Source organism: Helicoverpa zea, chromosome 26, assembly GCF_022581195.2.
Source record: "Helicoverpa zea isolate HzStark_Cry1AcR chromosome 26, ilHelZeax1.1, whole genome shotgun sequence".
Taxonomy (NCBI): domain Eukaryota; kingdom Metazoa; phylum Arthropoda; class Insecta; order Lepidoptera; family Noctuidae; genus Helicoverpa; species Helicoverpa zea.
The window spans coordinates 6,322,548-6,336,734 of NC_061477.1; the positions used below are offsets into that span (position 1 = coordinate 6,322,548).

The 14,187-nt window shown below is 37.0% G+C and overlaps 1 protein-coding gene across 1 annotated transcript; it reads left to right on the plus strand.

Annotated features, from left to right (window-relative positions):
• Positions 1–8,525: 8,525 nt before the first annotated feature.
• LOC124643115 lies at positions 8,526–9,349 on the plus strand. Its single transcript, XM_047181970.1, has 2 exons — positions 8,526–9,024; positions 9,242–9,349. The coding sequence occupies exons 1-2, from the start codon at positions 8,696–8,698 to the stop codon at positions 9,282–9,284; spliced, it is 372 nt and encodes a 123-aa protein (XP_047037926.1). The 5' UTR covers positions 8,526–8,695; the 3' UTR covers positions 9,285–9,349.
• Positions 9,350–14,187: the final 4,838 nt, after the last annotated feature.

Consider the following 14,187-nt stretch of genomic DNA (forward strand, 5'->3'; position numbering starts at 1 on the left):
TTAACTAGTTACACTGCTTTCTCTAGAACTTTTACTTAGCTTCAACCTGCACCCAGTGAGACTATTCCGCGCACCGAGATATAGTAGGTTCTTTCTCATACTATATGTGTACCAAATTTCATTTAAATTCATTCAGTAGTTTTATCGTGAAAGCCGGACAGACAGACAGAATTATTTAAGAATTTATAATATTAGTAAGGATTTTACCACGTAACTCTTAAATTGAAATTAACCGTTAATTCCTTTTATTACATGCCGTTTAAAACGTTCCTTGTACTCATAATTACATTAATTAACTTAAACATGAAAGACAATAATAATATACGGTAATTTTAATCTTACACATTCAATTATAAATATCTAATTAATCTTTTGATTTTGTTGATAAGGAAACACATAATTATCGGGCTATGAGAGTGAAAGAATAGTGAGTGCACCATGTCCTGTCCTGCGCAGTTGGCTAATCTCCTTACATGAGAACAGCCGCCGTAGCCGATAATCGGCTAGGAGGACATCATCATCAATTACAACATCTATCTACTGAAATATTACACTGCTAATATATATTATAAACTCCACACAAAATCATTTATAGCTTTTTCACACTGGGGATGTTTTTAACGTCATTTTTGTACCGGCGGATCAATCGATCATAATTAATGTTAAACAACGCTTGGCGACCATCTTGTCATGACGGGTTTTTCCATGTTTCGGAAGACACATACAGATAAATTGGTGGGTCACGGCTGCCATTTCAACTAGCCAAAAAGTCTGACAGCCAGTCTTACCAGGGGGTACAGGGTTGCCCTGTGTTCATGGGGTTTCTTTGTTACAACTATTTTTCTCCTACTATTTTAGTATTAAGTAGGTTATTTTTTTCACCCATTGACATCAAGTTTCGGTAATGTTGTTACAGCAAAAAAAACCTCTGTAACCGAAATATAATCTCGTTTAAAATTTCACACTGGATTAAAAATTATCTAATAATTAAAACCGATTATCAACGGTACTTTCCGGTTTTCTATAAATAGGGTGGAAAGAGGTTGCATGCACAGCATTCTCTGTGGTCTGTCAAAAATGAGGTGGCTAGTCCTCTTTGCTCTCTGCCTGGCCCTTATCTCTGCCTCGGTAAGATTGATGGCACGCATGAAAACTTTAATCATAATCTGCCTAGCCTTATCCCAACTATATTGGGGTCGGCTGGATGCAGCTGTGTACCAGTGTTTTACAAGGAGCGACTGCATATCCGAACTCCTCAACCCAGATACCCGAGCAACCCAATACCAAGGGGTAAGACTGGTTGCCAAACTTTCTGGCTTCTGACTACCCGTAACGACTGCTTAAGATGATCATATAACATCCGGGATCTACAGTTTATCGTGCTTTTTGAAAATACCATACCAAAATTATTGTTGCGGAGACATGAATGAAAGAAATGCGAATGAATGTTGGAGTGAAATGGCGATGTGTATCAGATAAGCAGCAATAAGCATTCTAAAGGAGAAAAGAGAAGTAAATATGACGACTTGGTAGTGAAAACAATTACAATTCTATTTAGTACATACCTTTACATTTATCTTCAAACTAAAACCAATCCTGAAACACCAGTATCCTCAAATTAATACAATTGTTCACAGAGACGAGACCGCTTGGATATGAAAAACACCAATCGGAGAGACAGGTCCGACCGACACGAACTACGCGCCAGGCCGTCGTACGACAAGAAATACGACAATAACAACTACGACAACAAAAGACTCGGAAATAATGATTATGACTATAAAAGACCTGAAAATAATAAGAGGTATCAAAATAACAATTACGACAACAATAGATACGAAATTAAGAATTATAAAGATAATAGATATAAAAATAATAATTATGACAATAATAGACCTAAATATAATAATAGTTATAAAAATAACAATTATGACAATAATAGATACGAAGTTAACAACTATAAAAATAATAGATATCAAAATAACACTTATGAAAACAATATGTACGAAAGTAACCATTATAAAAATAATAGATACGGTAATAAGGCTGATTCCGACTTGCCCCACAAATTGTTCCCAACGGGTCCAAAGCGAGGGAAATATTAAATTCTTTGAAGTAAATAAAATCCTTCTCCCGAGTTCCAAACATTTTTAAGAACAGACACCATAAAAATATGGGGTCGTTACGTAATAATCATAAGGTTAAGGAATAAATGTATTATTACAAATCGAACGCAGTTTTTCTTTCGTCATCATTATCCCCCGAGCCTTTTCCCAACTATGTTGGGGTCGGCTTCCAGTCTAGATGCAGCTGAGTACCAGTGCTTTACAAAGAGCCACTGACCTCCTCAACCCAGTTACCCGGACAACCCGATACCCCTTGGTAAGACCAGTGTCAGATCCGGGAGGCGTCGACCCGACCTCCCGCCATGGGACAAAATGTACAATGCAGACTTTCTCACGCTAAATGAGCAAGTCTTGATCGATATTCTACGTTTTAGGATAGAGTAGACTAGGAGGGCAGGGTGGGGCACTAACCCCACTAGTTCTAGGACTTTTACTTTTGAAAGAATGGACTTACTTATAACTTAGATAATACCTTCAGTCAGCGGTTTCACCAGCATCTAGTCGCAATCTAAACTATTACGCGCACACCGTTAAAGCATAGCTTATACTTATATCCTACCTCATGCTCTTAACTATCTGTGTAACAAAGGAGATGGCCAAAAAAACACCCACAGTCGACAAAAACTTCATATGTATGATTGGATTGGGTATAATGTGAGGATTCAAAAAACTATTTCATATCACCTAAAAACCCATGGCGTTCTCTTTTTATAACGTTTTTTCGATCATGATTTTAGTTCACAGAAAAGTTTCCTTTGAATGCAGACTCGTCATTGGACCGTCTTGCATCGCTAAGTTATTTATAGTAAGAGAGTACATAAGAGAGCACATAAGAGAGTACATAAGAGAGTACATAAGAGAGTACATAAGAGAGTAAGTACATAAGAGAGCACATAAGAGAGTAAGTACATAAGAGAGCACATAAGAGAGTATATAAGAGAGTACATAAGAGAGTATATAAGAGAGTACATAAGAGAGTATATAAGAGAGTACATAAGAGAGTGCATAAGAGAGTACATAAGAGAGCACATAAGAGAGTACATAAGAGAGTACATAAGAGAGTAAATAAGAGAGTACATAAGAGAATATATAAAAGAGTACATAAGAGAGTACATAAGAGAGTGTATAAGAGAGTACATAAGAGAGTAAGTACATAAGAGAGCACATAAGAGAGTAAGTACATAAGAGAGCACATAAGAGAGTATATAAGAGAGTACATAAGAGAGTATATAAGAGAGTACATAAGAGAGTGCATAAGAGAGTACATAAGAGAGCACATAAGAGAGTACATAAGAGAGTACATAAGAGAGTAAATAAGAGAGTACATAAGAGAATATATAAAAGAGTACATAAGAGAGTACATAAGAGAGCACATAAGAGAGTAAATAAGAGAGCACATAAGAGAGTACATAAAAGAGTACATAAGAGAGTATATAAGAGAGTATATAAAAGAGTACATAAAAGAGTCCATAAGAGAGTACATAAGAGAGCACATAAGAGAATATATAAAACAGTACATAAGAGAGTACATAAGAGAGTACATAAGAGAGCACATAAGAGAGTACATAAGAGAGCACATAAGAGAGTATATAAGAGAGTATATAAGAGAGTACATAAAAGAGTACATAAGAAAGTACATAAGAGAGTACATAAGAGGAGTATATAAGAGAGTACATAAGAGAGCACATAAGAGAATATATAAAACAGTACATAAGAGAGATTATAAGAGAGTACATAAGAGGAGTACATAAGTGAGTACATACTTAAGAAGAGTACATAAAAGGGAGGACATAAGAGAGTATATGGGTGTGTCGTACCTACACCATCAAAGGTCATAATGAACCGATTGGTAAACATTTCAATGCTGTCGATTCTGGTTTTTTTTTATATGAAAAGCCATCTCCTTTCACTTAAATCGGTTCAAGTTTTGGCGTGAAAGCCGGATGGGCAGACAGACAGATAAATTTACTTTGGTATTTAATACTAAATATCAGTAGGAGAAATTATTAGTAAAAGAATTGAATTTCTTAATTAACTACATAACTCGTAAAATTAAATTAAATTACCGTTAATACCCGTATACTAAACACGTCGCTTAAAACGTATCCTTGTATATATAATAACGGTAATTAATTTAAACATGAAAGTTATAATAGTAAAACGGTACTTTTAATCGCACTTTCTATACTCATTAAATAATAAATACATATCGAATTAATCAGGGATTTTATTGATAAGCAAAAACATCAATTATGACGTCGACTTACTGAAAAATATCTTAATATTATTTACTCCACAGAAAACCATTTATAGCATTTTTTCCACTTCCGATGTCATTTTGTACTTATGCATGGGAGACCATCTTGTCATGACGAGTTGCTTAGGAAGTCACGATAAATTGATAGGTCCCAGCTGTAATCTGTACATCTTTGACAGTCTTACCAAAGGGGGAGTTACCTGGGTATATAGGTTGAGGAGATCAGACAGGCAGTAGTTTCATATAACACACTGGTTCTCAACTGCATGCGGTGCATCCATTTAAGCTGGAAGCCGACCCAATACAAAGTACATACATATATTTTGAAAAAGGTTAGTCAGTTAATGAGTTGTCAATTGTTTGCTTACACCGAGCGACAATTCACATTGGATTTTTACAAAAGCTAAATAATGTAATATTTGCTCTTATATTAAAATTCCTAATACAAAATATAAGCCGAAAAAAGAAAAACAACCAGCCATAAGTGTGAATCTCTCAACCCTGTTACCCGGACAACCCAGTACACCCAGGTAAGACTGGTGTCAGACTTACTGGCTTCTGACTTCCCTGCCAAGGACGACTGCCAAGGATGTAACAGTATGTAACAAATTGTGTGCGAAATATTCTAAAATGTCTGCCCAAAATGCATAGCTGACGCGTACACATTCTTTGGTTGCGAACAAATGTGGTAGAACAATTTGGTAGAGTGCGATAGTTGCTAAAATATGAGTATGGAAAAGTGGTCCTCTGACTTTATAGCTACTGTTATCCATGTATCTCCTTTGGGTCGTAGCAAAGTCGCGGACGCAAAACTATTGAAGTATCAAGTAGGTACTTTTTTCAACGATCGACAGCGAGTCAATTAGCAATGTTGTCGTGGAAACTCTATTAATGAAATATGTATAATCTCGTTTGAGATTTCACACTAGATTAATAATTAAAAGCGATTATTAACGGTTCTTACCGGTTTTTTATATAAAGGAAGGAAAAAGGTTGGATTGACATTGTTCTCTGTAGTCTACCAAAGATGAGGTGGCTAGTCCTCTTTTCTCTCTGCTTGGCGGTTGTGCAAGCCGCTCCTAGCTCGGTAAGTTCATTATTTTAAATCATTGCACACATTAAACTCTAATTGCAATCATATGATCATCAGCCTTTTTCATCGTCTCACTGCTGGGTACAGGCCTCCTCTCACACGAAAAAGGATTGAGGGGTAATCACCACGCAAGGTGGGAAGGTGCAAGGGTGTCGACGCAGTTGCGTCACATACAGAAGACCTTCCCATTTTCCAATCAATCTCACCACATCTCAGACACCTCGTCCGGTCTCTTGCCATCGTCACCTGCTAATCCTTTGGTTTCTAAAACGGCTGGCACCCCGGTGGTGACAAGAGCACGACGGATAATGTCATTAATACTGGCGTGCCGTGCCATGCGTCCTGCACTCTTGCTGCACAACAGACCATGGTGCCCAAAACAGTCCACAGCCCCTAGTAGTACTCTGATAAACTTCATATTGATAATTATACTAAACTACCAGCCAGTCGAAGCCAGTAAGTCTGAAACCAGTCTTACCAAGAGGTATTGTTTTTCCCGGTGGGTTGAGGTCAGATAGGCAATCGCTCCTTGTAAAACACGAGTACTCAACTGCATCCGGTTAGACTGGAAGCCGATCCACTTTGGTTGGGAAAAGGCTCAGGAGATGCTGATCGACGGAAACTATTCTAAGCTGCACAAAGTATTAACATAAATTCTAAGAATATTGATATAAGATACCCTAAACTAATGCTTAGTGGAGTAATGATGATATTCATAAACATTAACAAATAGATAAACTGAGGACTAATGATGAAAACCCTCTTTCCCAGGACCGAGATCGGGCTGATGATGCTGACATCGGTAATTTGGTAATTATCAAACTTTTAATAAATGTAGAACAATAAGCTATTTTCGCTCTAAATAAAATATAAATCTCACAAGTAGGCACACTCATCTCTCAAGCCTAAGTTGGTGGCTTGTTGACTTTCAGTAGGGTAGACCCGAGACACATAAAGTCGATGCATCATATTCACAAAAAAAAAACCTAACTTCCCAAACTCGCAGCTAACCAGTTTGATAAAGTATGTATGTGAGTTTAGATAGTCTCCTACTGAAAGCTGCTACTGTGTTTGATCTAACAGTGGTTCCAGAAAAATAGGAAACGTTATGATCACCACAAATGCTGTCACCATGCCACTCAAATTGACTACTTTAAGATTAGACGCAGTAGTTTAAAAGACATCTAAGATTGAAAGGTGATATCGGTTAATGCTATAGTCTCGCAGCAAAGACCCTTGATTACGCGTCTGGCTTTAACCATTGAGTCAAAGATGGCTAAAGAGAGACGTTTTCTAAGAATCAGATTTTATTAGACATTTATTGGGAAAGGCTGATTTAGAAGAAGAATTTAGCATAGGTAGTAGTGGTAGATAAAAAGATTGATGTAAGAGATATGAATGAAAGAAATGTGTTGGACTAAAATGGCGATGTGTAGAAGAATAAAACCCATCCTAAAACACCACTATCGTTAATTTAATACAATTTTCCACAGAGACGAGACCTAGCTAAGAAACTTTATCGCTATCGGAGCGACAGTTCTGACCTACGCTACCTACGCGCCCGGGGTTACGACAACCGATATGACAATGACAATTACAGAAACAATCGATTAGAAAATAATAATTATGACAACAACAGACTTGAAAATAACGATTATAGAAATAATCGATTAGAAAATAACGATTATTACAATAACAGACTTGAAAATAATGATTATAGAAATAATCGATTACAAAATAACGATTATGACAATAATAGACTTGAAAATAATAATTATAGAAACAACCGATTGCAAAATAATGATTATGACAATAATAGACTTGAAAATAATAATTATAGAAACAACCGATTACAAAATAATGATTATGACAATAATAGACTTGAAAATAATAATTATAGAAACAACCGATTACAAAATAATGATTATGACAATAATAGACTTGAAAATAATAATTATAGAAACAACCGATTACAAAATAACGATTATATCAATAATAGACTTGAAAATAATAATTACAGAAACAACCGAGTAGCAAATAATGATTATGACAACAATAGAATCGAAAGTAATAATTATAGAAACAATCGGATAGCAAATAACGATTATGACAATAATAGAATTGAAAGTAATAATTATAGAAATAATCGAGTCGAAAAAAATAATTATGACAACAATAGAATTGAAAGTAATAATTATAGAAACAACCGAGTAGAAAAAAATAATTATGACAATAATAGAATTGAAAGTAACAATTATAGAAATAATCGAGTAGAAAGTCATAATTATGACAACAATAGAATCGAAAGTAATAATTATAGAAATAATCGAGTAGAAGGTAACAATTATGACAACAATAGATACGGTCTTGTCAGATATGACAACACTAGATATCAAAATAACAATTATATCAATAATAGACAAGATGACAGATATTACCCGTATGGTCCTGGCAGATACGACAGCACTAAATATCAAAATAACAATTATATCAATAATAGACAAGATGACAGATATTACTCGTATGGTCCTGGAAGATACGACAGCACTGAATATGAAAATAACAATTATATCAATAATCGATACGATGACAGATATGATAGATACGATAACACTAAATATGAAAATAACAATTATTACAACAATAGACTTGATTTTGGCAGATTACCCGATGCTTTGGGTTCTGTCAGAGATAACGATAGATACGGTAGAAGCAGAAATGATGGATCATCAAACGACCGTGCATGCCGAAAGTGTGGATTCAAAGATAACGATAGACGCGATAATGATGCCATTGACAACCTAGACAATGACAACAGCGCATTAAGCAGATACGATTACGATCGCAATTACGATCGACAAAATAGGTATAAAGGTTACGCTCGAAGCAGATATTACAATGACAAGAGAACTCAAAACGAATATAATAACAGATACTACAATAGCCAAAATAACGACAGAGCAGTGAACGATCGTAATTTCAATAATGAAAAATATGACAAGTCATATAACTACTACCGATTAGATGACAGCAGGGATAATGATAGAAGGGATGACGACAGAAGGGATAATGATCGAAAAGATGACGACAGGAGTGACAATGACAGAAGATTAAACGATCGAAGAGATAATGACAGAAGAGGTGTTGTCAGAAGGGATGACGACAGGAAAGATGATGACAGGAGTGATAATGACAGAAGATTAGACGACCGTAGAGATAATGACAAGAGATATGACGACCGAAAAGATAATGATAGAAGAGGTGATGTCAGAAGGGATGACGACAGGAGGGATGACGATAGAAGGGATGACGACAGGAGGGATGATGACAGGGCGGATAATGACAGAAGATATGACGACCGAAGAGGTAATGACCGGAGAGGTGATGTCAGAAGGGATGACGACAGGAGGGATGACGATAGAAGGGATGACGATAGAAGGGATGACGACAAAGGATATGACGACAAGACGTTTGATGACAAAAGGGATGACGACAGGAGGGATGACGACAGGAGAGATGATGACAGAAAGAGTAGAGGCGAGCGATATGTAAGTTTTTTTCTGCCACAAATAAATAGTTTGGCAGCAATTGCATCTGTAACATTTGTGCCTTTTGATTGTTTAAACAGTGAGGCGAATCGAACACTTCGCGGCTCGACGAGTTCAGACCATTTCAAACTAAATTACTCTGAACTGTTCACATTCTTAGCCTGTCTCTTCGATCCAAATAACTGGTACGAGCTTTAACAATGATTTTATTTTCCAGAAACCACTACGCTCTGCCCGGACACTATGATCAGAATAAATAAATGTAAACTGACTTTGGCAACGATTGTGGAAACTCGATGACTAATTAATGTGTTATTAAAGAGCATAGCTGCAGCATAATATTGCGTTTCATTGCTTTCCTATTTTATTTAGTATCTACTACGAAAATCCCAACTGCCGTATAATACAATGTAGACTTGCTCGCTCTACGTGAGCAAGTCCTGGGGCCTCGATTCTGCTAATTTTACTTAAGCAACATACGATTAATATCCAACTGATATCCAATCACGACTCAATTGCGATTGAAGTGTATGTGGCATTCCGCTATGTTTTCTTTCAAATAAACGTTTTTTATCCTTTTCTGTGATTCAATAATTAATCATATTGTCTACAAATGATTTACGATTGCAATATATGTAATTGTAGAGCAGACTAACCTATAGACCAAATAGCGGACTAATGGCAAACCAATGAAATGTCATTGGAATACGATTGATCTTACATTATTAGCAGAATTCCCGATAAGGTTTAGAACTATTGCTATTGAGATTACATTGTTACCCAATTTATTACTTGAACTAAACTAACTTACTAAACTCACATTATTACATTAGTAGAATCAGGCCCCTGATCGAAGGTTAGGATAGAAGGGATTGGCCGTCATAACTGCTCGATTAAAAGCAATATAAAACTTATTGTATAAGCACCCAATACAAACTAGGTAATGGCCCGAGTGATGGTAGATTTTTAAGTAGGCGATGAAGTTCGCTGAAAACTTGTCATACCTACTGGCCGTGATATAAATATTACAAAAAATGACAAGCTTTCAACTTCCCTTCAAACTCACTCGAATATCAGCAACCAGCTCTCTAATTATAAAAATATTCTAAACAATTCAATAAAATTCAAAGCGCAAGAAACAAAAAGGGACCCAGTATTATACCCTGAGGCACGCCCAGTTCAACTAATGAGAATGTAGATGTTGATCCGTTTATGTTGATTTATGTCTGTCTGTTTGACAAATAGGATAAGACAAGTTTGAGAGCTTTTCCACGAATTCCGTAATGGTTTAGTTTGCAAATAAGATTATTGCGAACCACGCAATCAAATGCCTTGGAAAGATCACAGAACAAACCTAAGGCATCCCGTGAGTTCTTCAGGCTTCCAGGATTTAAACAACCGTAGTTTTCCAACATTCTTGTACCGACCGAAAAGACTTTCAACTACACCAAAAAACTGTCAGACCATATATATTTTAGGAACTAAATGAATTTGGACATCCACCCACTCCAACTTCTTGATTTGGACTAAACTTTAAACAGTGGAGAACGCCTAAGGCGTTAAGTCCGCCGCTGTTCATTGTTTTTGTAATATTTGTGCAAAAAGTATAATAAATAAATACAAATGGCTTGTGTTTAAACACCACCCAAAAAAGTACCTATTTTACTACCAAAAAAATTCTAAACGGTTACCAAAATGGATAAATGGTCACCAAATAACGTTTCCAAAAATATTATTAGGTAAAACCATTTTTTCGTATTATTGACTACTAAAAAAATATATGGACGCCTTTAAAATACACTTTAGACCAAATATTATATATTGTCACTACTTAGATGTTACCAATTATGTAATACCATGACTCCTAATTTGGTCATTTTTGTTAGACTAAAAAAGCTAACGATCGCTAGAATATTTCCCAAATACCAATTAATATACTGGGGTTCCCAAACGTACGTCGCTTATTTATTGTTAGATGAATTTGTGTGTAACTCAGTAGTAAAATGTAAGCACGAAACATGCAGCAAGCATGGCTTCTGTCACGACTCCGGCACTGCGGGGCTCCGGCGGTCCCATGCGAGCTTATCGTCGCAGATGGTTTTCACGCTCACCACCGCAGCTTCGGCTTGCAGGCCGCCTCGCCCCTCTGCGCCTACGCGGATTTGAATTGCACTCTAGGGGTAGGGCAGACAAGACTACGTGGAGTCGGTTTTGCAGCGATTCGTTTTCGTCACTAACTTTGATTTTGGTAGTAATATTAATCTTTTAGTTGGATAGAATTTGGTGATTAATCCATTTTGGAAACCAAAAATAATATTTGTGCGAGATTTGCGATTTTTCTGATGTTATTTTATTTTTTTTGGATCATAATATTATATACTTTAGTGCCCTTTTAATAAAGTCAATTTATTTTTTTTGGAGTTGTTTATTTTATTTGGTGCCTCAGCTTAGAGTCTTAAAAATATTTTTGGTGATCGCCTAAATTATACCCAATACAACTAAAATAAACGAATACAACAATTCGTTTTCATAACATTTGCATCAGTAAAAAGTAACAGTAAAAATATCTACTTCTTCGACAATTTCTTCTTCTTCTTCCTCCTGCCCTGTTCCCAATTTTATTTGGGGTCGTCGCAATATGTCTTACGCTCCCATTCCTCGCCATCCACCTTTTCTTAGTTCTTCCTCTCCCTCTCCATCCATCAATATTCATACTTAATACACACTTTGTTGCATGCTTGTCATCCCTCCTCATTCACATGCTCTTACCGACAACCCCTTACCTCTCTCATTTTCTGTAACTCATGCTTTAAGACTTCCTCAAATGTGGTCATTCTGCACTTCATTAAAAATACATTTCCCTCCGTTAATTTTATTATAAAGTATTAATACATAATTATTCATAATGCTAATAACCATTTTAAATTAATACAAGCTTCATAGTATAAAATTGAACACAGTATTAATTTACAAGTTTTCCAATTATATTCTAAATTCGATATGAGGATAAGATTATCATCTAACGGTAAATAAAGTAACACAATAAATAGAGATTGAACAAAAATATATGAAACCTGGTCCAAATGTCCACCATGACAGAAATCTGTACCTAATATAATAATATAATATAATAGTAATATATTAATCTGTTGTGCTGGCTCCGCCGCTGCACAAGCAGAGAACCTCAAGCGGCGCAAATATAGGAACCTTATAGGCAATAACATGTTTGAGCCGTTTGGGGTTGAAACTCTTGGGCCGTGGTGTCCGAGCGCCCGCCTTCTTGCCAGGGATATTTCCCAGCGCCTGGTTGACACTTCCCGGGACCCAAAGGCTGACTTTTATTTCGCACAGAGGTTGAGCATTGCCATCCAACGTGGCAATGCAGCCAGCCTTTTGGGTACATTACCCAGTGACAGCGATGAGGAGCAATTTTTTGATGCACTGTATTACTTTTAAGTTGTATATATATATAAGTTTTTTTTTCAATTAATGTAAATATTTTGTGAATAAACTTATCTGCAAATAAAAAAAATAAATAAACTGCTAAATGCAGATTGACTTGCATTAAGAAAATAAAAAAACATCATAGCCAAAATCTATATGTATGCAGTGTCAGACTGACTAAAACCCACCATGTTCCTTCTGGAGCCCTTTATGTACCAGGGCCGCGGTAACTATTTCGAACTCTGTATAGACGTTAATGGTATCAAAAGTTCCAATCTGCCCGATCGTTTGGGCGTACCACAAGGTTCTGTTTTGGGTCCATTTTTGCTTCTTGTATACATTTGTGACTGGAAATGTTATTTAAAATCATATTGTGATGTCGTATTATTTGGTAATGTTGTAGGTATATAGAAGTATATTTCGTCTCTATTTTTAAGTTGATAGGAATAAAATAAACTAACTCTTAATAAAACTCTTAAATTAAAATCCCTAAGACAAAAACTAAGCTTAAGTAGTAGGGCCCTGTTCTTACCTTTTGAGTAGTGAACTCTAGAACTTGCAGTCTATTTTTCTCTGTAACTGAAACAAATAACGGCTCATTTGTAAAACTTAACTGTATTCGTTCGTTTAGTTAATCTTTTACAACGTTTTCTCATTTGAACTAACTTCAGTTGAGCTTTCAACAGAATTGCTTCTTGAGATAGTTTTCGTGATGTCAGGTTAAGCGACAGTCGGTGCGGCCGAGAAGTAGATGGGTGGCTGTTTTAAATATTCTTGTTTCTGTGACTTTTAGGGCTAGGTACTATAAATATAATTAAAATTAGGAACATAAGGGCGACATTCCACCGGTATGTGGCACGGTGACGAACACTAACGTTTCTTTTGGTCTACTCGCTCTAACAAATCAAATCATTGTTTAGGTAGTACATGGCTAGCAACATTCTTAGAGTGAAAATTATACAGGATATAACTTATGTCGCAAATCGAATTACCCCGCGCATTTCCGGACGCCGCCAAACTCGCGTTCCCGCTCGTTTCCTAGAATAGACGGAAGGGGTGGGACGTTCGTAGCTTACGCGAATGCGCGCCGACGCGCCACGAACGCGCAGCGACGGGCGCGCCGACATCTTGTTTTTTTTTAGTCAGTAGACGCAGGAGCCGCGCGCGATAAGCATCGATCGCATGTATTGCTAGATCCGCCGTGCGTGCCCTCACAAAGGTTCCTCTACGAAAGATGGCGTCCCAACTTTAGGGCCTTATACCTACTCTAGTTGGTGTTAAGGATAAACAATTGATGTAGTTATTGTTCGTGTACGTGTTCGAGTACCATAGTGTCCGTTTAAAATGCCGCGAACGCGCCAACGGCAATCACTCAATGGCTCGCACGCCGAAGACCTCAACGATAGCGTCACCATGTCTCGCGACAACTTTACCGCACTGCTGACGACTATCCAGCAGTCCAACGCGGATATGTGCGAGCGCATGCTGCAACGCCTGTCCGCGACGGCGTCCACCCCGACCGCATCACCGGCACCAACGCCGAGCGCGGCAGAGAGGACCGGCAACTTCGCTCGATGCACGTCGAGATTCTCCGGATCGGCGAAGGAAAACGTGGAAACGTTCATCGACGCCATTGAGGCATATAAAGAGTGCACCAATATTTATGACGATGTGGCCATAAAAGGCATGTCCATGCTGCTGACAGACGACGCAGCGACC